This window comes from Mauremys mutica, chromosome 4 (genome assembly GCF_020497125.1).
Source record: "Mauremys mutica isolate MM-2020 ecotype Southern chromosome 4, ASM2049712v1, whole genome shotgun sequence".
NCBI lineage: Eukaryota > Metazoa > Chordata > Testudines > Geoemydidae > Mauremys > Mauremys mutica.
This window is the reverse complement of record NC_059075.1, coordinates 71,806,744-71,832,833: the sequence shown is the minus strand read 5'-3', so window position 1 is coordinate 71,832,833 and position 26,090 is coordinate 71,806,744. Positions and strand designations below refer to the sequence as shown.

At 46.8% G+C, this 26,090-nt stretch overlaps 1 protein-coding gene and 2 long non-coding RNA genes across 6 annotated transcripts in view; 1 reads left to right on the top strand and 2 right to left on the bottom strand.

Moving 5' to 3' along the window:
* Positions 1 to 3,694, bottom strand: part of LOC123370060 — a 32,226-nt gene extending 28,532 nt beyond the window's left edge. Inside the window, exons 1-2 of one of the 3 annotated variants that reach the window (XR_006579261.1) lie at positions 3,395 to 3,694; positions 2,146 to 2,404 (exon numbers count right to left, since the gene is read on the bottom strand). This is a non-coding gene — a long non-coding RNA (uncharacterized LOC123370060). Of the gene's footprint in view, positions 1 to 82; positions 839 to 2,145; positions 2,405 to 3,073; positions 3,375 to 3,394 lie in introns of those variants that run through there. The other 2 variants (XR_006579260.1, XR_006579262.1) reach the window with 2 other exon arrangements.
* On the top strand, positions 3,532 to 24,539 carry LOC123370059. Of its 2 annotated transcripts, none has more exons than XR_006579258.1 (6): positions 3,532 to 3,662; positions 5,327 to 5,382; positions 6,948 to 6,976; positions 10,956 to 11,076; positions 12,594 to 12,645; positions 24,331 to 24,539. It is a non-coding gene; the product is annotated as an uncharacterized LOC123370059 (long non-coding RNA). The 2 variants fall into 2 exon arrangements; XR_006579259.1 differs by lacking the exon at positions 24,331 to 24,539 and adding an exon at positions 20,211 to 20,291.
* Positions 5,700 to 26,090, bottom strand: part of MYBPC3 (myosin binding protein C3) — a 116,137-nt gene continuing 95,746 nt past the window's right edge. The window contains exons 30-34 of the mRNA XM_045016273.1: positions 20,194 to 20,333; positions 19,459 to 19,618; positions 12,574 to 12,710; positions 9,178 to 9,364; positions 5,700 to 6,938 (exon numbers count right to left, since the gene is read on the bottom strand). Coding sequence (XP_044872208.1) covers positions 6,916 to 6,938; positions 9,178 to 9,364; positions 12,574 to 12,710; positions 19,459 to 19,618; positions 20,194 to 20,333 — 647 coding nt within the window. The 3' untranslated portion in view covers positions 5,700 to 6,915. The remainder of the gene's footprint in view (positions 6,939 to 9,177; positions 9,365 to 12,573; positions 12,711 to 19,458; positions 19,619 to 20,193; positions 20,334 to 26,090) is intronic.

Genomic DNA, 26,090 nt, shown 5'->3' with positions numbered 1-26,090 from the left:
ACGATATCAAATTTGGTTTGACACCCTCTTATGTAGAGCTATCAGCTCCAATTTGGCAGCAAGGGCCATTTAGGAGGGTCACCTTGAGATGAAGAACAAGTTGTCTCTGCTTGTCTACAGGAAAGGACTTACACACAGGAGACTGCATCAGAGGGGTGGGGTAGGAGGTACATGGGAACCCCACTATTTAGTCAGGGAATGAGTCAAGTTTTAATTTCAGAAACTTTACGTCACAAAAATTTAAAAAAAGTCCTATTTTTATATTTTGAAGGGAAATTTAGAATTGCTTAAAGGGAAAGAGGATGAAAAATCTAGATCTAATCCTCCCCCAACCAATCCCAGTTGCCATTTCCCTTCCACGTACCATCATATATTTATTACGTCAGTAAAAATGCAGCATGAACAGTTTTAGCACCTGGGCTGTAAATAAAATCAGACCTGCTAAAAAGGTTCAGTTAATTGTTTGAACCCAGCTCTGCGAATACAGAATGCTATTAGTTTTTACTGAACTTGTCACAGAGGAGACTCTTGGCATGTTGCAGGATTGGCTTTTTGTGAACACATGAATTCCATTTTAAATGTCTAAGTGAGTGTGTCTGTACATGTCTGGGTCACTGTCTGGCTCAGATTTGCAGGCAAATATGAAATCCCTGCACTTGGTGGTTGTCTCCACAGTAGAAATGTTTGTCCATTATCAGTGCTGTCCTCCTGAATGGATATGGTTTGAAATTGCAGAGCAGTTTTCCTTCCTGAGGGCAGCAGCGTATTATCGCCTAGGCCAACAAGGCCTAGGCCTAGGGTGGCAAATTTGCTTACACCCCCTCCCCAACTCCGCCCCTTCCCCAAATCCCCGGCCAGCCTCCTCCCCCCGGCGCACTGTGCTTCCCTTCTCCCCCCTCCCTCCTAGGCTTGCCACGCAAAAGCGCTGGGAGGGAGGGAGAAGCGAGTAGCGGCACTCGGAGGAGGCGGAACAGAGGTGAGCTGGGGCCCGCGGGCGCGGGGAGTAACCCAGGTGTGGGCGGGGCGAGAACTGCTCCCCGCCCCAGCTCACCTCCGCTCCACTGCTGCCATCTCCCGAGTGCGCCGCAACTCCCCTTCTCCCCCCTCCTTCCCAGGCTTGCCGCACGAAAGCGCTGGTGGGGGAGGGAGAAGCAAGTATCGGCGCTCGGGGATAGCGGAGGTGACCTGGGGCCGGCAGGCGCGGGGAGTAACTCTTTGGGGGGGGCAGGGAACCGCTCCCTGCCCCAGCTCACCATCACTCCACCTCTACCATCCCCCGAGCGCACCACAACTCCCCTTCTCCCCACTCCCTCACAGGCTTGCCACGGGGGAGCGGAGGTGAGCTGGCACGGGGGGGGAGGAGATGGCATATTTTTGAGGGCCTAGGGGCGGCAAATTTGTTAATCCGCCACTGCCTGAGGGGCTAAGAAAACTAACAGCATACTGAAAACTAATGATACACCAGAACATTGGAGTACCAAGGTGAAATGCTTAAGATAAATTCTGAGAAATAAGTGTCAAGATGGGACCCTGGAGCCCAGAAAGGCAACTACTGTGGGGAACAGCCCAACAACAACATCAGTATTAATATTAACCTACACATGACTAGAAAGTAAACAATGCCTGATAATGTTTCCACAGCAGCCTGGAAGATGACTTGGAGCAGCAATGGGGGAAGCCTCAGCTCTTGCAGAGATTCCTACAGAAGATGAGGAAGGGGCTCCAGAGCATAAGTTTGCACTTGCAATGAATTTGGAGTCAACTAGTATTGCCTTTGCAAGTTGTCCCATGTGGTGCATTGAACACTGTGTTCAAAATTAAGGCTAAGATTTTGTCATGGTTATTTTTAGTAAAAGTCACGGACAGGCAGGGCCAGCTCCAGGCACCAGCTCAGCAAGCAGGTGCTTGGGGCAGCCAAGAGGAAGGGGCGGCACATCGGGCTCTTCGGCGGCGGGTCCCTCGGTCCCTCTTGGAGGGAAGGACCTGCCACCAAAGTGCCGCCAAAGAAGAAAGCGGCGCGGTGGAGCTGCCGCCGATCACGATCGTGGCTTTTTTTTTCCCCGCCGCTTGGGGTGGCAAAACCCCTGGAACCAGCCCTATGGGCAGGTCACAGGCCAAAAAAAAAAAAATCACAGAAGTTGTGACCTGTCCATGACTTTTGCTGCTACGGGTCCATGGTTTCCCCTGGGCTGGGAGCTGTGGGGTACTCCCTCTGTCTGCAGCAGCTGGAAGCTGCAGGGGTGTTCCCCTCCACCCATGGCAGCTGGGAGTTGCAGGGTCCCCTCAGGAGGCTGTCGCCTGTCACTAGAATCTTGCGGAGGGCCCTATGAGGAGGCTGTCCCCTTTTGCTGGAATCCTTCCTGGGCCCTGATGGCTGCCAGCTCCAGTCCCTCGGCCTCTGGGGCTGAAACAGAGAATGTCACAGAGGTCTCATGACATAAACATAGCCTTACTCATAGTACAAGCTGTCACTTTAAATTATAAGGGATTTCCTGGTCCTGCTTGTGGGCTAGGGGGCGCTATAGGGAAGTGTGCAATGCATCTGAAGAAGTGGGTGGATTTTTTACCCAGGAAAGCTTATGCCCAAATAAATCTGTTAGTCTTTAAGGTGCCACCAGACTCCTCACAGGAAATTAAGTAGATCTGGATCCTGACAGGTCTGTTACTAGCCCATGGGTGATGTTAATCAGCTTCAAACTGTTACTAACACGAACCTTCCCTGTATCTCAGTTTCCATCTCCTTCATTCTACTTTCCTTCCCATATTTCTGTACCAGACTGTTAAGAAAGACTTTTGTTTCTTTCACTAGCTAAGCGAGGTCAGGAGCCTCATCTTTTTATATTTGTCCGTATGGGACCCTGGCCAAGGTTGGGGTCTCTGAACACTAACCCAATATACACTATTAAAAACTTTCTCAAGCCCTTCAAGGCTTCTGGTCATAGCAGGCTGTGGATGACCTGTCCAGCACCAATCATGGGCACCTGGAAACCGTGACTACAGGAACAATCAATGCAAGAATGGTTTAAAGTGGAATCTGTTTTCTGCATCTCCTGATGGGTGGAAGCATCCTGACCTGTTCTCCACAAGGGAAAGCCAGTCCCGGGTTCACAGAATTTAGGTATTGGTGGGTTTAGGGTCCAGGCTTGGTGGGGCATTTGGGGAGGCCCCAGCTTTCTTGTCTGCAGCATTAGCAGGGGCCTGTGACTACTTTTGATCTCAAGGGTGAGGGTGGGGCCGAGGAAGCCCTGGATGACCGGGGGGGAGGGGCTGCAGTGTGAGCCTGTCCCACGCGGCCATTTGAACGGCCTCTGTCATGGGGGGTCGCGCGCCCCTCCGTTCCCTTTGCGCGCTCCCTCTAGCAGCCCCGCCCTGAGGTGCTGGCCTCGAGACGCACGCATAGACCCGCTCTCCAACGTGCGCCGCGGCCACCCGGTTGCTGCAGTGTCGTCCAGGCGCATGCGCAGCCCCCGTTTCTGCGGCTCTCTGGCTTGCGGCACTGATTGGCTGCGGTCTTTCGCCTATAGGGGGCGCGCGCTATCTCCAGGTGCCACCAGGCTCCTCTCCGGGGAGCGTGGGCGGGGGAGTCCCAGGGCGGCCCGTTTCCTTCCCCCGGGAACACCCAGGGGCCCCCGGCCCCGCCCGTCACAAGGAGGCTGAGCGAAGTGAGGAACCGTCGTGATTCCCGCTCCCTGGCCAGCTTCCCGCCCTTCCTGCGGTGCTCACGCGGGGCCCCGCCCTGCCCCTGCCGCTGGGGGACGTGCCTGGCCCGTCCGGTTGTAATGGTGCCATTGACGACAATGGACGTTGCACTCAGCCACCTAAAATAGCATGGTGCTAGGTGCTTTAGAAATACAAATAAACCAGAGGATATATAAATAGATACTTAATTTTTAGGATGAATTTTAAATGGTCTATATTGTGTTTCATGAGTAGTGTCCAAAGTAAAAGGTCATCAATAAGAACAAAGAAATGACTCACTCTGTCTTTGACAATATTTGATAGAAAGTAGAATCCACAGGAACTTTACCTCTGTAGTGTAAAAACCATTGCTTTAGCTAATAGTTTTAAATAGAAGAAGGGAGTGAATGGAAGGGGAATTGTTGTCTGGGGGGGTAGGGTGACCAGACAGCAAGTGTGAAAAATCAGGACACGGTGGGGGGTAATAGGAGCCTATATAAGAAAAAGCCCCCAAAATCGGGACTGTCCCTATAAAATCGGGACATCTGGTCACCCTACTAGGGGGTGGGGTGGAGGAGCAATTCCCCAGACATTCAGAGGGACCACAGGATGTCAGTCTTGATTTGCAGTCTGACTTGGCAGCATAGAGATGATTGCACACAGAAGGCCGTTTGTCAGAAACATTTTCTATGTGGTTCCGTTGCTGGAAGTAGTCTGTGGTGAATGATGGTAGTGGAATGTGGGTATGATATTTTCTTAGCTAGCTAGGTTTGTGATGTGTGGGTAGACATGCCACATGGCATGTCAATCAGTGCTTAAACGAGCATCAAGCTGGCAGCATTTTTTCAGTCTGAGGAGTGGCCAGCATTTTGGTATTAAAATCAGTATTTTGCTTTTGGAAACTTAACTATATTATTATGTCTACTTATTTTAACCCATTCGGATCACTGTTAAATTTGCCCCCTATTATTGTTTGAGAATTTCACAAGCAAATGCTATTTCATGTCTGCCCTGTCATAGAACTGCATTATCTTAAGAAGAGCCACTAAAATTGTGTGAGTAACTCATCCTAATTTGGTTTTGTACTCCAGGAACTGAAAATCCAAAGGCAGCAGCTCAACCAACTTAGTTAAAGGAAGCTATGCGCTAGCTATTATTAGTTTCTAGACTTCACATGTACTAGATGGTGAGGCTGTCAGGCACAGGGCAGGCTTGGCTGTCTTTTTGTCTTAGGCCGTTTGAAAGTACTATCACTGGTATCTGAGTTATCTGAATTTTCTAGTCTGATATTTATATAGTGGAATTTCATGAAGATGTGTAGGTACAAACATATCTCTGATGAAAGTGTCAAGGGGAATGCATTTCTTGCCACTGCTGATGGAGCTGTCATAGTGAGTGAACATCCCCTTGTCTTTCATAAAATCAGTGTGAGTATAATTCAATGGGAAAGTGCCATCTTCTTCAGGATCATGAGTTAGTTTTGTGAGTTTTGAATCTTGTGCTAAAATATAGCATGAGTTTACTACTTCTCCAAAACAATAATTCAGAGCACCTTTCAAATATTAATTAACACAGTTTGTAAAGCACTTTGACCTCTTTCAGGCTAAAAGGTTAAGCAGCTGTTTATAATTTTCTTTCTTTTCTACAGATGCTGTCAATATGGTTGCCAGAGGTGATGGTTTGAGTCCACTTTACATTCAGTTTGTAAGTTCTTTATGACATGGAATGTCTCAATTTGTATGTGTGGTATCTAGTAGATTCAGATGAATAAGAGAGCTGGTCAGAAAATGTAAATATTTTTGCACAATATTTTTAACTGTAGTTTTCTAACTCTAACAAATAGTTATAAAGTTCATAGAAGATATCACAAAAACACTTCTTGTTTTAGGGGAATTGTGGTTGCTTATACATCTCTCCATGTTCTGATATGTGAATAAAATACCACTTAATCCAGCTGTCACTGTACAGGTATCTTTATTATGAAGATGTACTTCACAGTGTAGTACAATCAATCTGCTGAGTCAGAAATACCCATCCATCAAGAGCGGAACATCTTAGAGGGGAGAACAGGAGCACTGAGTATTACTATGAAGAAACTGATGTAGTTCTTTGATAAAGCCTCACTTCCTGGATGGGTTTCCTCTCCCTGCCTTCTCGTTTCATGCCAGTGTAAAAGTAGAGCAATACCAAGTCAGGGGCTTCTAATTACCACTATAAGCTGAAAAAGATTACATAGTGAAAACTAGCAAGTTAGAAGCAGGAGACTCTGTTGGAGCAAGAGGGTTTTTTTTTAAAACAAATTAAAAAAACCTAACTAAAGAACATAACTGTCTGGAAAAACATGTAAAATAGTTTATAAACTTTGAAAAACCACAAATGATACAAAATTAAAATAAGCTTTTGCTGAATTCATCATAAGCTTTGTGGTTTGAAATAGTCTTGTATGCCTTACTTCCTGACTGCATTTTTCAACGTCTCTCCTGAGACACAAAGCTAGTTTTGAATTTGCGTTCTTTCATAATGTGTTGTAGTAACATCTGAAAAACAAGAGTTCATGCTAGTGTAATTTACCAAACCAGAAGATGATTAGTGAATAGTTAGCAGGGACTATCTTATGTACAGCAAGCAGTGCAATAGCCTAGACCAGATATTCTCAAAGAGTGTTCTGTGGACAAGCTGGGATCTGTAGAGGCCTTCCTGAGTCCACAGACGTAAACATTTTGAGAATCAGATATTGGAGGTTGGAAGAGGAAAGAGAGCCCTGTGAGGTCTCTCTTTTATCTAGGATCCTGTGGGTGTGATAAAGTTGAAGCACTAGAACAAATGACCTGCTAGGATTTTCCTATCTGAGCAATACAAGATTCCCATCAGGAATTTGAGAATTCTGAAAGTGACAAAAGAGGAAAAAGAGAGGATTTATTTTAGCATTGGAGAGTTGATGTTAGTGTTTGTGCTCACTTCATACCTGAGGGGTGGTGGATCAGTTTTGCATTTAGCTTTAATGTTTCTGTCCTAAAGGAGAATCTCTAGTGTTAATGGGGAAAATATTTCTATTTCCCCTGCATGGTTATTAGAGACAATAACACTTCAAAAATTCTGAGAAGGGAAATATGTGAAACTGTGTAGCTAAACAGGACATCTTCCTCCCCCATTAAATGACACTTAAAGATGAGCAGAGCTTTAGCTGTACATGGGTCTAACCGTTATTCATTTTTTTCTTTTTTCCTTTCCTTCTCTTCAAATTCCAACCCCAACACCACCTGAGACAGAAAGAGAAGAGAGAGAGAGAAAAAGAGAGGTTAGTCACAAACAAGTGTGATGTTTATGATAACCATTTTATTTTTAAAAGTTTAAAGTGCATTGTACACTTTCAGATATATGTATGAACAACAATTTTTAAACTTAACATGATTCTTAAACTACTACATCCAGACACTGTATTACAAATTAGCCTTGTACTAATTAGTGATGCACATCAAACCACTGCTATGGTTCTCCTACACAAACAACTTTCAGTGAATTAAAAAGGAAATGCCCCAGTAGGATCATTCCATGATCCTTACAAATTGTTTAAGCCTGTGTGGGGAGGAGAGCCTTCAATGCCCTCTAACTTGAATGGAGTCTAAAAAAGGCACTTTGCAGGAATTCGATAAATGCAGTGATTTTAAAAAAAAAGTCTGATTGATTGATCCATAAACTGGATTTTAATAAATGGCTCTGCATGGACCAGTTTTCTATCTACCCAGCTATTATTCATCATTATTTTACCCAATGCTAACTAAATATTTTCCTTAAGTCATTTTGATTCATACCTTGAATTGCTGATGAACTAAGGTTTAGAGTTTTACTGAGGTGCTGGAAGAGGTAAAAGAATTAAGAGACAGTGAGACACACCATAGAAGCTGAACTGCAAAATTAAGACATGACACTAATTAAAGCTTAAAAAAGAGGATGGGGGAAGAGAGAGAGAGAGAATTTTACAGTGGTCATTTTCTCCCTCACAGTCAGGAGGAGACTTAATATGCCCAAGACAGACTCCAATAAAAAGAGGACTTAAAATTTCAATTTCTACATTTTAAATATTTTTCCATATTTAACAGGGAGTACTCCTCTTATATGCTTCCAAACATTTAACGCGGTCATGTTTATTTACTTGCAAATGTTCTGTCACTAAAATGCTTTCTACTGCAACTACATATGAAGAGAGTGACCTTATCTCTAGTGGCTGTATACCACCTTTTTCTTCTTGGGCCATATTATTATTAGTTTTAAAAAAGAACACTGCAATTACTTTCTCCATTGAGATGAACTACAGTCACTCTTGTTGCTATTGTTTTCAGATTACCGAGTTTTTGTCCTTATATTGGAACATAGTTGCACCATATTTTTTCTAGGTTTTTTGTTTGTACACAACAGTTTTGAACGATGTAATACCATTTGAATTGGAAGAAGTCACTCTCTCTGTACAGAAGGCACATCTCCACCAATAGCTATTCTACACGCATCCTTGTTGGGAGTTTGTTCTGTTTCTGAAGTTTAATTGTATGCAAAGCATCATGCATGCTCATAGTACTTTATAACTCTTATTATGTTTTTTCTAACAATATTTAGCCTAACATGTTCCCTTTTGCAGTGTGTTTGCCTGACTTCAGCTAGTAGTGAAAATAAGTGATCAATATCCTCTTTTATAATTGCTTGTAAAGTAACAGGCCTTATATTTACATATTTTTGACAGCTATCGTATCTCATCACTTTTGAGTCTCTTAGGAATTTCAGTTTTGAAATGTAGAATAATGTCTATAGCAGCGGTTCTCAAACTGTGGGTTGTGACCCCAAAGTGGGTCGTGAGCCTGTTTTAATGGGGTTGCTAGGGCTGATGTTAGACTTGCTGGGGCCCGGGGCCGAAGCCCGAGCCCCGCTGCCTAGGTCCAAAGCCCAAGGGCGTCAGTGCTGGGCAGCGGAGCTCAGGCTTCAGCTTCAGCCCTGGGCTTCGGCTTTGGTCCCCTGTCCAGGGTGGTGGGGCTAAGGCTTCAGCTTTGGCACCCCCCTGCCCTGGGGCAGCAGGGCTCGGGGAGGCTCAGGCTTTGATCCCCCTTCCTGGGGTTATCTAGTTATTTTTGTTGTCAGAAGCGGGTTACGGTGCAATGAAGTTTGAGAACCCCTGGTCTATAGGACAGTGCTGTTGTCCACAGCATACAGTTTATTAATTCAGCTTGTGACATTCATTCCAATGTCTTATGCCTTCTTCTGGAATATTAACAACTATTAATAGCTTCCCATCTTCTTGTCCTATAGTACCTAACATATAACAAAGTTCGACCACAGAATTCTACCATATTTTTACCTGTTCCTATGGAGACATTCACTTATTCAGTGAACTGTAGCTTCTGCCCCCCCCCCCCATATCAACAATTTTTGCTTAAAGGGAAGCTATGATTTTTGGAGAAATTAATTATCCATTCATTTAAAGGAGAATATTGTCTACAGAAATCTGGTTACCTCTAACATCCAATCTGCACTCTATTTCAGCTTCACCACATTCATTCACAGCTTTACAGGTGTAAAAGCCTCCATCAAAGGGACTGGGCTTTCGGATCTCCAGGGTCAATACCCCTTGCTTACTGAACATACGATACTTGGCATCTCCAGAGAGATCTACTTTGTTCTTGTACCAGAATATCTTTGGCTGAAGAACATAAAAACAAAAGTTAGGAAGTTGTAGATTTATGGCTGCCAGTGCAACCTTAATACAGCCCCGCTGGGTGCATTATGATACTATTTTTAATTACATGATTACATACTATTGTTTTCATGGAACCCCCACTTATTCACTACATAAGATGGACAATGCTCAGGAAATAGATAATGTAGCTATTCAATATTTCTTTTTATCTTCATTCAGTGTGTGGCTCTGTATCTTGTTTACTGCACGCTATCCAAACCCTTCACTGACTACAGAATTATTAATTTCCTCATGGGTTTTTTTTTTGGGTGCTCAGCCCCATAACATCTGAGTGCTTTACAAACATGAATGGATTTATCCACACAGCATACCTGTGAGATGATATGGTGGTATTAGTTCCATTTACAGGTGGGGAACTGAGGTACAGAGATATTTTAGACCAAAATTGTAAGGTCTGCTAATTTTGCCTAACTTGAGATATCTAGGGGCTGTTTTTTCCCCCAGCATAATTAGCACTTAATTTCATGTTCAAAGCACAGCTCCAATTGACTTCAGTTGAAAGTGATCAGCACTTATGCAGATCAGGCCCCTGGTGTCTCAATTTGGGCATCCAGAAAAGGAGGAACATGCAAACTATGAAATTAGTGGGTATCTATGGCAGATGAAGGGGTAGAATTCAGTTCTCCATCATGGTATTCAGGTATCTTAACTACAAGATCATCCTCCTGAAGTTGCTGCCTCATTCACTATACACCTTCCAATCTCCTGCAGAAAACAGACTTGTTTACTACAAAACCCTGAGCACTATCCATCCTATGCACTGAATGAGGCAGAGGTCTCGTAGGGAAAAAGTATGTGATCATGTAATTAAAGGCTATAAAAATGTATAAACATAAGAGGGCTGAATTAAGGTTGCATGGTCAGTCTGAGTTCTGGCATTTCCTAGCTTTTGGGTTGAACCTTTACAATCTTTAAACATAGTTTATCTTGCATGTAATTTCCTAGGTTTTTGAAAAAGCAAATGGAAAAAACCAAGCTCCACATGGAACCATATTAATCCATGTGTGGTTTACCACTAGGATTCCACTTTTAAATCCTCACCACAGATCTCTACCATTTGAAGTATCTCAGTTCCTGATAGACTGTGGGCCAGTCACTAGAGGGGGATGAGATACAGATTTTATCAGTGAGTTTGCCAGCTGTTTGCTGAGGACAGAGGAATGTTGGGACTTGGGAATCCTGAGTTCAGTTTTGGGTTCTGTAGGGGAGTGTTCTGTGGCTGTTACAGATTCTTTTGTCCCTGTTTCCTTCTACTTGTGTCCCCTACCATCTCCCCTGTGCTCAAATCCCCCAAGTCTGTCCCGGTCCACTTCTGCTCCTATCCCCCAGCCTGTTTCTCCTCCTTCCACCATGCATATCACGCCTCTGCTTCCTCCTTCTCTTTCATGCTGCCTGGGTTCCAGGAGGGGAAGCATTGTGAGTACAGGAGGGAAAGTCTCCCTAATGTCAGTTGTAGTGCATAGTATTGATCGCTGCATATATGCAGCTAATCAAGTATGTTTGTGTCTGATATGTTTTCCCCTTCTGATTGCAGTGTGGGACTAAAGAAGGTCTTCTATTTTTGCATCCAAGATGGTGGAATAAAAATTTAAATGAAAATAACGTTTCTTGCACTGTGACCAATGTTTATCCTAATGCAGCACTAGGATTAAACAGTAAGAACCAAATCTTTATGGCATTTGTTTTGTTTTTTAAATTAGCAGCCTTGGGCCTCAGTGTCCTCATCTGTAAAATTAGAATAATGATACTGATCTCCATTGTAAAGTGCTTTGAGATCTACCGATGAAAGGTATTATTATTACCATTTTGTTATTGTATGTCTTTGGCCTTGTCTGCTTGACGAGTCTTGTGCATCCATACTAGTCATGATGAATCATATTAACGACACCTGCAGTTTTACTGTTCTTGAACAACTTTGTCCACCCGTATATTTTTGTCAATAGCCCTCTTGCTCTTTCTGGAATTCCACTTCATGTCACAGTGCTATCTGGGCATGAATATTGGCTTCTGCCTAGTGGCAGCATGTTCATGGAATGCACTTTATACCTGAGAATCTTTGATAGTATAGAGTTATCCAAAATGTCAAAGCTCTATCACCAGGAAGCGTTGCCTCTGAAAAAGATGCAGAACAGCTGTACAGTGTGTACAGAGCCATTTGTATGTGTCGTCTGGCAAGCATACAATTGGCATTGCAGGTGCAGAAAGGTGTCTTAGAGAAGCCACTTTGGAGTGACTACACTGCGGGATGGAAGGATGAGCAGCGGTTTGCATCAATTGTGCTAACTTGGGAGGGAGAATCATCCAAACTGGGATTCAAATGACTGACTCATTTAACAACCACAAAAAGCATAATATGGGGTGTTAGTGAAAATCAGTGGTAACTGGAACAGTTGTGTATTGGATATAAGATGAGTTTTAGTTGATTGAGGAGGAACAATTATTATTTAGCATAGTAAATTTCTTGTGTGTGTATAAGGCCTTTTCCCCCCTGTTCAGTCTGCTTTCAGAGATTGAATCTAATCTTAGCCGGTGGTTGATATTCTTTCTGATGCTTTTTCCTAATATCGGTACAAAGTACAGTTCACCCTGAATAGAGCTCAGCAAATAATTGAGAGTGAAGAAAGTGTCCCCTGCCTGAGATTTTTTTTTTTTAAATGCTGTCCCCTTGCGCATACAAATTACAGCGGGGCATTTTACTACTTGATCACACAATATGCATTCAGAAACACAAAGTTACATAGGTGCACTGTAGGTAATAGAAAAAGTTGTATTTCCTTTGCATTCTATTAAGTGAATAGTATGTTGCGTTGTCCTTTGCTGTGCTGAAAGACCCAATTATAATATATACATGGGAGGGGCCAGAGTTAACATTGCTGTGCCAACTGTAATTTTCAACTTCCTGAATTGGGCATTTAAAAACTTAGGTTTCATGCTATATCACTGTATTGCTTTTGTTGGTGTTCGGGTTTTTCACAGGAACACTATTTACTTCTAGGGTGTAGAGGGATAGTATGGATTGGAATCGGTGTCCTATAATGTAGATCAGTAATTAGAACAGTGTAATTACATGAAGCTGGCATGGATTTTAGGGTAGTTATAGTAGGCTTTTGACTTGTCACAATTATATAGATGAAAACTAGTGTAACCTGTACCTTGGGGCTTCCTCTTACAGCACAGCTGAGCGTAGCATTGTATCCAGAGATCACAGAACGGCTTACTAAGGGGTGAGTGAATTTGGGGGCTTCAGAGAAGTCATGCTCTTTGTAACTGGGTGGTTTATAAATGGTGCCTGCAATTCAAACAAACAGAGTAATCTAGTAAGAATTTTGTCTTAAATCTTGCCTAGTCAACACAGTCTACTTGTAATTTTATTTTATCTATGCCATTTTAGGAAAGCAGTAGTGTTAAAACATCAGTGTTGCAAACATTTGTGATGTAATGAGGTATTATTTCCTAAAAGCCCTAGCTCCTGGAGTCCTAGGATAATATGAGAATCTGTTTCATTTAAAAAATAAGTTTCTATCCTTCATGGTTGCATGGAAAAGCTTGAAAGCATGAACTCTAAAGACTCAAAACCCAGAAGATAAGAACCCCAAAATTTGTTCTTCTTCGAGTGATTGCTCCAATGCATTCCAGTTAGGTGTGCGCGCCGCGCGTGCACAGCATCTCGGAACTTTTTTCCCTAGCAACCCCGGCGGGCCGGCTGGGCGCCCCCTGGAGTGGCGCCGCTATTGCGCTAAATATATACCCCAGCCGGCCCGTCCGCTCCTCAGTTCCTTCTTACCGCCCGTGACGGCCAGTTGGAACTGTGGAGTGCTCTTCGTTCTCCACGATCCCTAGCGTTTATATCTCTTGTATATAGTTAGTTTTTGTAGTTAGTTTTACAGTTTAGATAGTTGGTTAGTATAGATAAGGTGAAAAAGGGGAGTTTCCCCTTTTTACCTCACCCGGTGCGGGCTCATGCCCAAGGCACCGGGCTTTAAGCCCTGCGCGGCGTGCCAGAAGCCTATGCCCATCGGAGACCCGCACGACGCCTGTCTCCGTTGCCTGGGAGAAGGGCATAGAACGGACAAGTGTTCAATCTGCCTGACTTTTAAACTGCGGACCCGAAAGGAGCGGGACATCCGTCTAAAGCAGATCTTAATGGAAGCGTCGCTTCGACCACCGGCACCGTCTGCGCCGGCACCGCGAACTGCCTCGGTGCAGAGCGCACCGGCGGCACCGAGCCGCTCCACCTCCGCGGCGCCGCCAATACAGAAGGCGGCTACGCAGTCGCGGCACCGCTCGCTTTCGCCGAAGAAGAAGCACGGGCAGTCGAAAGCAGTAGCGCAGGCCCGCTCTGAGGACTCTGCAAGAAAGGTTGCGCAGTCGGCGGCACCTGCGGTGCCAGTGCACAAACCGTGCACCGGACCCTTGACTCCGGCGCCGCAAGGCCCGTCGAGTCCGGCACCGCCACGCTCCCCGGTACCGTCCGCGGTTGAGCCCCGGCTACCATCAACGCCGGAGACATTCGCCTCCGCAAGAGACCTGATCCAGCTGATAGAGGCACCAGGCCTCCGGCCCCCGGCACCGCCGGTGCGGGCTGTCGTGTCGGCGGGGAAGCCGGCCAGGATGACCCGGCCACCGTCCCTGGACAGGCAGCATGGACGTCGCTCCCGGTCCCGGTCTCGTTCCCGGTCCCGCGGCAGGTCTCCATCCAGGCGCTCGCGATCTCGGCACCGCTCACCTTCGCGGTACCGGTCGCCATCAAAACGCCGGTCGCAGTCCCGGTACCGCTCGTCATCGCGGTACCGGTCGTACTCCCGACGCCGCACGAGATCCAGGTCGCCATCGCGTCGGCGCCATCAGAGATCGCCGTCCCGGCACCGCTCCCGGCACCGTGACTCGCGCGCACGTTCGTGGCACCGTCGATCTCAATCCCGGTCGAGCTCCCGGCACCGGTCGAGCTCCCGGCACCGGTTGGGCTCCCGGCACCGGTCGAGCTCCCGGCACCGTGGCGGACGTTACTCCAGGTCTCCTACCCGGTACCGGCCGGAGCAACCTCGCGCTTCTCTGCCTCCCGGGGACGGACTGCCCCATTCGGCAGCGCACTCTGCGAGTGCTTCGGCACCGCCCTGGCCTTCTCGACCCGAGTCGGTCGCTTCGGGCACGCATGGCTACGGACTCCTGCCGCCCACCCCACGAGACCATCCTCAAGGGGCACAACCGTGGGGCTTTTGGGTGCCATGGGCCCAGTACGAGGCCCAGGGGGTGCCTTTTCCTAGGCATCTAGGCCCCCCACGGCGGAGCGCAGAGCCCCAGAGGCGACGGTTTCCAGACCGGCCCCTTCGCCACAGGCGGCGGATGCTGTGGCGTCGGAATCCCAGGACCAGACGCAGCCCGCACCCTCAGGCGGGCAGGTGGTGAACCCCTCTGACGAACCGGTCGTCCAAGGGTTGTCCTCCTCGTCCTCGCCTGATGAGGCGGTGGCCGGTGCAGCAACTAAGGAGCCTCCGCCAATTGACGTAAGAGCTCACCAGGACCTCCTTCGTCGTGTGGCGACGGCAATGGCCTTGCCCATAGAGGAGGTGCACGAGGACGAGGACCCTATCACCAATGTGGTCGAGGCCGACACGCCGGTGAGGGTTGCACTTCCGTTTGTACGGACGGTGCAAAAGAACGCCACCACTATCTGGCAGACACCAGCATCCGTGCCCCCTACAGCCCGTGGGGTTGAGCGAAAGTACTCTGTCCCTCCCACGGGCTATGAATACTTGTACATGCATCCGACCCCGGACTCCCTGATAGTCCAGTCGGTTAATGACAGGGAGCGGCACGGTCAACCAGCTTCCGCGCCCAAGTCGAAGGACGCGAAGCGTATGGACCTGCTGGGCCGAAAGGTCTATTCTGCAGGAGGCCTGCAAATGAGGATTGCCAACCAGATGGTCCTCCTCGCCAGGTACGTCTTTGACATCCTGACGTCCCTGGCGAAGTTTACCGAGCTCCTGCCGTCAGCCTCCCGACAGGAGTTCGCGGCTATGTTGGAGGAGGGACGAAGATCGTCCAGATCCTCTATTTCGGCCGCACTCGACGCTGCAGACTCGGGGGCGAGGACCTTGGCTTCCGGGGTCACGATGCGGCGTATCGCCTGGCTGCAGTCTTCCACCCTGCCGCCGGAGGTCCAATATACGTTGCAGGACCTCCCCTTTGACACTAAAGGGCTGTTCTCTGAGAAGACGGATTCTAGGATCCAAACTTTAAAGGACGGCCGTATCGCGATACGCACGTTAGGCATGCATACGCCGGCGACGCAGCGTAGGCCCTTCAGACCACAGCCCTCCCGACCGGCCTACCAGTCCCGGTATCGGCCCTACAACAGCCGACGTCCGGCCCAAAATCGCCGTCGACCGTCCGGCAACCGCCGCAACCAGGGCCAGGCCGCTTCGAAGGCCCCTCGGGGCCAAACAGGCCTTTTGATGGGACGCTCGAGGACGGCCCATCACTCTCCCTACCGGATCCTTCCCCTCTGTTTCACAATCGCCTTTCCCATTTCTTTTCGGCGTGGTCCCGGTTAACGTCGGACAACTGGGTGCTCCAGACAGTCCAGTCGGGATACCGCCTGCAATTTGTTTCGCCCCCGCCTTCCCACCCACCCTCCCTCTTCAGGGACCCCTCTCACGAGCAAGTCCTCTTACAGGAGGTCCAGACTCTGTTGAGCGTGGGTGCCATAGAGGCAGTGCCTCAGGACAGAAGGGGCAGGGGATTCTACTCCTGTTATTTTCTCATCCCCAAGGCGAAAGGCGGGCTACGTCCTATTCTGGACCTTCGCGAGCTAAACATGTACCTGCTCAAGCCCAAGTTTCGCATGGTCACTCTGGGGACCATCATTCCCTCTCTGGATCCGGGAGACTGGTTTGCCGCCCTCGACATGAAGGACGCCTACTTCCATGTCACGATCTATCCTCCACATCGTCGTTACCTTCGGTTTGTGCTCAACGACACCCACTACCAGTTCACGGTGTTGCCGTTCGGACTGTCCACCGCCCCGAGGGTGTTTACCAAATGCATGGCGGTGGTCGCCGCAGCCCTCCGACGTCGTCAGATGCACGTTTATCCGTATCTCGACGACTGGCTGGTTCGAGGCCAGTCCCGGCAACTTGTGATGAGCAACATGGCAGAGATCCTGTCTCTCTTTCAGCGGCTCGGTCTTCTCATCAACACAGAGAAGTCCACTTTGATTCCGACGCAGCGGGTGGAGTTCATCGGAGCGGTCCTCGACTCCACGACGGCCAGAGCCTGCCTCCCTCGCGCTCGGCACCAGACGATGGTCTCCATCATCCGGGACCTCGTCGCCTTCCCAACCACGACGGTGCGCTCCTGCCTCCGCCTCCTGGGCCACATGGCTTCGTGCACTTATGTCACAGCATACGCGCGGCTCCACCTCCGCCCGTTCCAGTCTTGGCTCGCGTCGGTGTACCGCCCTCATCGAGACCCCATCGACATGGTGGTCACGGTCACCAGGACGACCCTCAAGTCCCTCCGCTGGTGGCTCGACCCGGACATCGTGTGTGCGGGAGTCCCATTTCACCCTCCTCGGCCGTCCGCTACTTTGACCACGGACGCCTCAGCGCTCGGTTGGGGGGCCCACCTGGGCAATCTCCACACGCAGGGCCTGTGGTCGGTCCAGGAGCTCGCCCTGCACATCAACGTTCGCGAGCTACGCGCCATCCGCCTGGCCTGTCGCACCTTCTGCGCCCGCCTCCAAGGTCGTTGTGTGACAGTATTCACGGACAACACCACCGCGATGTTCTATGTGAACAAGCAAGGCGGAGCCCGCTCCTCCCCCCTCTGCAAGGAAGCGATGCTCCTGTGGGACTTCTGCGTGACCCACTCAATTCACCTGGAAGCATCCTTTCTTCCGGGAGTGCAGAACGCGCTGGCCGATCATCTCAGCAGGTCGTTCCTCTCCCACGAGTGGTCTCTCCGTCCAGATGTCGTCCACACAATCTTCCGGAGGTGGGGGTTTCCCCAAGTAGACCTCTTCGCCTCCAAAGACAACAGGAAGTGCCACCGGTTTTGCTCGTTCCAGGGTCGCTCGCCAGGCTCCCTGTCGGACGCCTTCCTTTATCACTGGAGGGATCGCCTCCTCTACGCCTTCCCTCCCTTCCCGCTCGTGCACCGAGTGCTCCTGAAGCTTCGGAGGGACCGGGCCCACGTCATTCTGATCGCGCCGGCCTGGCCGAGGCAGCACTGGTACACCCTGCTGCTCGAGCTCTCCGTTCGGGAGCCCATCCCTCTTCCGTTGTGGCCGGACCTCATCACCCAGGATTTCGGCAGACTCCACCATCCGAACCTGCAGTCCCTCCATCTTACAGCTTGGTACCTGAGTGGCTGACCCACACGGAGAGGGACTGCTCTGCAGCGGTTCAACAGGTCCTGCTCGAGAGCAGAAAGCCTTCCACTCGCTCCACTTACCTGGCGAAGTGGAAGAGGTTTGCTCTCTGGTGTGATCACCGAGGTCTTAATCCCTTCCTGGTACCGGTCCCTACCATTCTGGACTACCTCTGGAACCTTAAGGAGCAAGGTCTGGCGGTCTCCTCCTTGAGAGTCCATCTGGCAGCAGTATCCGCCTTTCGTCCCTCCGTGGAAGGTCGGTCCATCTTCTCGAACCAGATGGTTTCCCGTTTCCTCAAGGGCTTGGACCGCTTGTACCCGCCGGTGCGGCGCCCTGCCCCAACCTGGGACTTGAACCTCGTGTTGACCAAGCTGATGGGTCCTCCGTTCGAGCCCTTGGCCACGTGCTCCCTGCTCTACCTCTCGTGGAAAACGGCTTTCCTCGTGGCCATTACGTCAGCGAGGCGAGTTTCAGAGCTTCGCGCCCTAACAGCGAATCCGCCGTACACGGTCTTCCATACGGACAAGGTGCAGCTGCGCCCTCATCCGGCCTTTCTCCCGAAGGTGGTGTCAGCATTCCATCTCAATCAGGAGATCTTCCTCCCGGTATTCTTCCCGAAGCCGCATGCCTCGCCTCGGGAACAGCAGCTACATACGCTCGACGTCCGTAGGGCGCTCGCCTTCTACATTGAGCGGACTAAGTCCTTCCGGCGTTCGCCCCAGCTGTTCGTTGCGGTGGCTGACCGCATGAAGGGAGATGCGATATCCTCCCAGCGGATTTCCTCCTGGGTCACTGCGTGTATCCGGACCTGCTACGAGCTGGCTCGTGTACCACCAGGCCGTGTCACTGCACACTCGACGAGGGCACACGCCTCATCTCTGGCCTTCCTGGCCAACGTCCCAATCCAGGACATCTGTCGAGCGGCCACCTGGTCTTCGGTGCACACCTTCGCCTCCCACTACGCGTTGGTGCAGCAGTCTCGAGACGACGCAGCCTTCGGCTCTGCGGTATTACACTCCGCCACGTCTCACTCCGACCCCACCGCCTAGGTAAGGCTTGGGAATCACCTAACTGGAATGCATTGGAGCAATCACTCGAAGAAGAAAAGACGGTTACTCACCTGTAGTAACTGTTGTTCTTCGAGATGTGTTGCTCCAATCCATTCCAGACCCGCCCTCCTTCCCCACTGTCGGAGTAGCCGGCAAGAAGGAACTGAGGAGCGGACGGGCCGGCTGGGGTATATATTTAGCGCAATAGCGGCGCCACTCCAGGGGGCGCCCAGCCGGCCCGCCGGGGTTGCTAGGGAAAAAAGTTCCGAGATGCTGTGCACGCGCGGCGTGCACACCTAACTGGAATGGATTGGAGCAACACATCTCGCAGAACAACAATTACTACAGGTGAGTAACCGTCTTTTTTTAATTTAATGACTTCTGGGAGCCTGATTCATGATTCTTGTGGCTGGAAATAAAGAAATATGTCACAGTCTAATAAGGAGTCTAAAAGATTAGAAGCTGTAAGCGCCCAGTATTAAGTAACGAAAAGGTCTCTGCTCCTATGCCAGAAATTCTGTACTCTCCTGTCTATAATGCATTACTCAACTTGCTAACTGTGGCTTATCCATGAGTCAGTTTTTGTGACCTTTGTTTTGAAGAATGTGTGTTACCTGTCTTTTGTATGTAGGCAGGAGTTTTAGTTGTTGCAGCAGTTTCACTCAGTCCACACAAATTTTCACTGAAGACACGGAAATAATACTCATTCCCCATAATCAGGTCTGACACGACACAGTTGGTTCGTCGATAGTGGTCGAAAACAGTGTACCATTCCTATAATGAGATTGTACATTAGTCTACTTTTTCTAACATCTTGAAAAAGGTTTAAAGGGTCAGAGATGGTGCTAGTTGTGGTATGCAGACCTTCCTTGTCAGTATTAGTGAAGAAGACAGCCTACCAAGCAACAATGATTTTGGGAATGGATAACAATTCCTGATAGAGTAAGTGAGAGCACACACATTCCTCTAAGGGAAATTAAAACCTTACCTATTTTCTTACTTTGATGTTCATTCTGGCACAAAATTGTATATGTACTTGCATAAAACACAAAAGTTTCTATCCCTTATGGTTACTGCATATAAAACTTTGTAAGCTAGTGCAGGTCTGTCTTCCTAAGTCTTCAGAGACCGCTTTAGTACCCATAATCACAGATGAAATCAATATGACTCTACTCAATTTCAACATGTCTGTTCATAACAAGATAAAAATCATGTCAATTGACACAAGCCCTGAAAGTGAATATGTAGTTTCTGGTTCAGCATCCTACTTCCATGCTCTACCTGGCCCTATTCATCCCACCCAATTTCAGTGACTTTAGGAATTATTGGCAAGCCTCAGTGTCTCTCACCATTGTCTTTTTGTCAGCCTTCTGGATTGTGTACCCCGAGATCTGAGCATTGCCATCATCTTGGGGTGGTTTCCACTCCAGAGCGACGTTGAAGCCCCACACATCTATGATTTTCACATTCTGAGGTGGACCAGGTTTGTCTACAGAGGAAACAAGTCAGACAAACTCAGTTCTTGTTTCAGGATCTTTGATCTTCAGCATTTCCTTCCAAGCAGGAAAAAAATTGTTACTAAGTTGTTTAATTATCCCAAAGTAAAACACTTATTTTATGGAAAGTTGAAAATTAAAACTTGAAAATAAAAAAAAGTCAGTTAAGGTACCTGCACTATTCTTAATGTTTTCCTGCATACTGTTTAGAGACAGGCAATCCATTTAACAAAAACAGGAACCACCCAAACCTTAACTTTGAATCAAACAAGCACTTTTTGCGATGTTGGATGGGAGTTAACTCTTTTTGCCAGTCTTTTATTATACACAGTTTTCTCTGACTGAATTAATCAGTTTCTCAGTGAGAGGTCTTACATGCACTGAGAACAGTGTATTGAACCACCTAGACACTGGATCAATGTTTAGCTAGACTGATGAAGGTCAGACACTTAGAAATGCTTGAGCACATAATTGGAGAGATTGTTAATATCTCTCCTATGGGAGGGTAAATGCATCGTTTAAACAAGCTGTAGTCCTGCCCTTGTTGAAGAAACCAGTGTTCCACTTGAATATTGCCAAGTCTCTAACGTCCTGTCTCTGGGAACATCAATGAAAAGGCGGTGACAGGCCAACTCTAGCATCCAGAATCCTTAAACTCCTTGGATCTGTAGAATGGGTCCACACATTTCTTTCAGAGGTTAAGGGTGGGTGACTTCTTTTTCTCCCAATGACTCAGCTGACTCCCGCAAGACTGAGTTTTGTCACTGCTCTTTTACACAGTCTGTATAAAGCTGGTGAAAAGTGATATATAGTGGCTATAGTGTTATCAGTTTGCAGACAGTACTTAGATCTATTTCTTGTCTTAAAAAGTATTCAGTCATGTCCATGCTGTCCCAATGTCAGCCAGAGAGAGTGATTTGGATGGCTTTAACTCACTCCAAATAATACTGAGTTGATGTAGATTGGCAGAGAGAAACATTCTGAGGACCTTTAACCTGTCTCTTGATTGAGGGTATCTGCCCACGTACTGTTAAACTGGTTCATTCTCTTGGGTCTTATTAGATTCATCACTGCACCAGACTCCCAGCTTTTATCAGTGACAGCAAATACTTTTTCATCCATGGCTGATCAAGAGGATAGGTACTTTAATATGCTTTCTTCACCATGTTTATCTGTGCCTCGTTTATACCTCTAGGCTAGATGAGTGCAATGCCCTCTTTAGAGCTAGCCAAGAAGTTTTGACTAGTACAAAATGAGGTTCTCCACCTTCTGGCTAGAGGTGGGCTACCATGAGCATGCTACTCCTGTGCATTTCTCTCTTCCATAGCGGACAGTCACTTCTGGGTGAAATTCAAGATGCTGATTTTCTACAAAGCCCTATATGCCCCAGGTTCTTGTTATCTTAGGGAGCCTCATTTCCTCTTTGCCATCTGTATCACTTCAGCTGTCTTTCACAAGGATGAAGCTTGCAGGAGCTGGAAGCCAGTAGGGGAGCGCTTTGTCTCTGGAATTTGCTCCTGTTGGAAATACTTCGAAGCCCAAACCTGGCCACTTTTAAAATGTACAGAATGGCATCAGGCTTTTCCACTATCATGTCCACTCTCAGACCCCCATGATATAATCAGGTGACTCATGAAGGACTAAAACACACAGTCACACCTTAGACTGGATCATCTGTCTAGATGTGGACAAAGGAAACTGAAGGATTGACCTTTATCTTGGGCAGTCCACTATAACCTTCAAATTGATATAAAAACTTAGGTATAATGCAGGAAGAAGGTTTTATAAGTAGTCTGCCCCTGTTCTACGAACTCATAGTCCCAGATAATTTCTGAAGCATCCTCAGTGAAATCCATACCCAACTGAAGAACCAAGAACTGGAAGATCTGGTGAGACTTTGACCTTGTACACTGACTTCTGCTGTTGACCATGCTGGTACCTAAAAGACCCTTGCATTCATCCCAGCAGATTACTGTTGATTTCTGATAAGATGGAGCAGTAGGAAAGGAAACAAATGACACTGATAGAAAACTGGCAGTTAAACTCCAGCACAAGATTTTTCTGTACTGTAGCTAATATATCATCAACTTTACATGTAATACCCTGTAAAATTTTCCAGATAGTGAACCACCTTGTTAACGCAAACTGCTTCCTCATATCCCAGCAACAAGCTCCTTTAAAAGATCTGCCAACATTATAAGATCAGGACACAAGCAGCTATTCATGAGACTTAAAATACCTTTCCCCTTCCAATGAATTTAGCTCATTCACATAGCAAGAAAATATAGGACTGCTGGAAGAAATCTGATTCACTACTGATGATTGATCTATGCCAATCATGGGCTAGTTAAAGACATCTGTGGATTCTTACAGAGATTGTCAACTCCACACCACCTTTGATGAGAGGAAGCTGCCATCCACCTTAAAGCATACCACAATCTGGCCTACTTACATTTAACTTAGATTTCTGAAACTACTGCTTGTTGATTGACCTCTAGTTTTTGAGCAAATTAGCTTACAAACTAGCTGCAGGCTGCCTCCAAACACATCTATCACCAATATCCTGCATCCCTCCAACCTGGGTTTAAGGCCAAGTCAGAACCAAGGTAGCACTGAAGGATGATCACCTCTTGCCTGTAAACTGCAGAAAGTTCTTGCTCTTATTTCTGGGTCTGTCCAGAGCATTTCTACATAGATCATACTATTGTCCAGGGGTGCTGGAACAATTTTTATAGTGGGGGTGCTCAGGGCCATTGGATCAAACTGTAAACCCTGTATATAATGGAAACCATTTCAAGCCAGGGGATTGCACCCCTAGTTCCAGCATCTATGCTACTGTCCTGCCTAAGTGATAGCGGGAATCCATTGTAAAGTGCTGAAATGGCTCCATTTTTTCCTTTCAAGACAACAACAGAGTGTGGGGATGGAAAACTGCTCTTTTATCTTTGGAGCACTCAGGAAGTACGATAAAGATTGATTCTCTCCTCCATCCTTCTTAACATGTACACAGAGTTGTTAAGGGAAATTGAGACATTGTTTTAAATGTCAGCAATATGCAGACAACCCCCAATTTTAAGTTTTCATTTTCCTTTTGACACATATGGAATGATTTTCTAGCCCCCTCACTGCTCGGCTGAACAAGAGATGAGAATTCTGTACTGCCATGAATAGAAAAGAATCACAAAGGACTGAGTCGAGGGTTATTTATATTTGGAGCTTTCAAATGGCTCCAACTGTTATTTATTGGTAACACTTCTACATCCTCAAGAGCAGTGTGAAGTGATGATTTGGAATGCACATTCCAGACACAGAGTAGAAAATACATCTAAATGCATTTAACTAAAAAGGCTCCTGGAATTTTGGGGAAATGATTGGTAAAAGTACAGAACTGTATTTCCATTTTAGTTTCCACACGCTGTAAAATATAGCTACTTCTGCTATCTCACAGGGATCGTGAATGATTTATTCAGTGTTTGTGATGTGTTCAGCTACTATAGTCGTTCTGACTTTCATTTTTGTAGCCATCTCAAAAATCAGTTTGAGGGGAGAAGTTGCAACTAGTCATGTAATGGATAAAAATTACAATTCTGTGTAATGAATACAAATATGTAGGGATACAAAGATTAGGGCAAAAAATTCTCAGAGCCAGAATTGAGATTAATTGGCTAATTGAAACAAGACAATACCGTGGAGCGCTGTTTTGTGTAATTGAAGTCTGCAAGGGATGCTATTCTACAGAATAGTGAAAAATCCAACCCTTAAACCAACCTAAGTGGATTGCTAGGTATGCTGTGGCTTTCTGTGCCAAAATATAGTATATCAACTCACTTCACAGGCATATGTGAGCCACCAGGGCTATGCTGAAATAAGGCAAAAACAATTAAAGGCAGCTATTTCCAGCTGCGAATCTTTGGAGCTGAGTTGCAGATTGGATGAAGGCTTCGCTCTTTCCCTCTTGCTGATTCTCCACCCTCTCTCTTACACCAGCAGTTCAGAGTAAAAGCCTTCCACCTCCACATCTATCAACGACTGCCTTAATTCTTTTTCTTCTCTCTTTCTGAAGTACAGAACATAGAAACAGCGAGAGCAGCAGCACTGCCCATCAAAATTTGGAAATGTGTCATATTGGATTGGAAGTTTTAAAAACTGCAATCTGCTATACCAATAAAAATGTCAGCCTGTCATTTCTATATTGAATAACACCTCCATACTTATTTGAATATAACAATTCTACACCATATGCCTATGTATCTGCCAGTGTGTAAAACCTCTACAGCAACCCTACTACTTGTGAATCTACCAGTACCTGACAATATTGGACCGGATGACTGTTATATTGTTAAGAACACAAATGAATAATTTCTAATCTGTATATACACAAATAAATTCTAAACAATTTCTCTTTTGTTTCTATCTTGACACCAAGGGCTGGTGTTAATAGCAGGAAGTGTGTGTGATGCTGGCAGACCAGGTGCCAGCTCATGCCAAGGACTTTAGGCCCCAACTGAACACTGATGAATGCATAGCTGGAAACCAGTCTGGCTCATCTGTGTGTTAGTATTATTAAAATAGTATTAGATTTATAAAAATGTGTCTAGACTTTATGAAATGATTGTAGGATGCCCCATGAATTTATCTCACTTAAGATTATATTAAGGTATGCATTGTAAACCTCTAACTATGGCCTGGTCTACACTCCAGAGCTAGGTCGATGCAAAACAGCTTTTGTTGACCTAACTTTGTAAGTGTCTACATTAAATTTCACTCCCGCTGATGTAACTGCCCCACTACGCTGACTTAATAAGTCCAGTTCTGCAAGAGGCATAGAGTCAATGTCAATGTAGTTAGGTCGACGCATTGTCAGTGTAGACACTGCATTGCTTACATCAACTTTTATTGGCTTTCAGAAACTGTCCCACAGTGCCCCATACTGACAGCACAGTTGGTGTAAGCGCTCCTGGTGAGGATGCTCACTGCCAACCCAAGGAGCAAAGTGTAAACACGCACCAGCGATGTAATTACTGCGGCAGCTGTATGCTGATGTAAGTGAGGTCAACTTAATTTTGTAGCATAGACATGTCCTGTAACTCACCAAATAGGAAAGAAGCATTAATTAATGTAAAGTCCAGATTCCTACCAAAGATGCTAGGTCCTGCACACAAGAATGTCCATTGAAACCAAATGAGCCGTTGTGAAACATTAAAGGACAAAGACTTTGTGGATTGCTCCCCCCATGTCCATGAAGAGGAGATGTGTACGAGGACCTGTCTTATGAGCTTGAACTATTGGGGAAGGGAAAATTCCTGACAAGAAGAAACTGGGTCTCTATGCTGCTTGAACTTTGAGAGGGCAAGATTTCTAAGCATAAGCTCGGGATCCTCAGTGCTTGGCCTGGTTAGCCATAAAGGACTTAAAGAATTTGCTTATGATAGAAGCTTCAACCATCCTTTGAACTTAAGACTGTAACTCATTTGTGTATGTATGTTTACCTGCTTTAACCTTGTTAATAAATCCTTAGTTAATGTATTATAGGATTGGCTACAAGTGTTTTCTTGGGTATAAGATCTAAGGTGCAATTGACCTGGGATAAGTGACTGGCCCTTTGGGACTGGGAGTAACTTGAATATTATTGTGATTTTTGGTGTAAGGGACCATCTATCACAAAGGCAGGCTTACCTGGCAATATAGACCAAAGTACCCAAGTGGACTCTCTGGGACTCTGTGTTAAGGCTGTTACAGTGCTTGAGGAG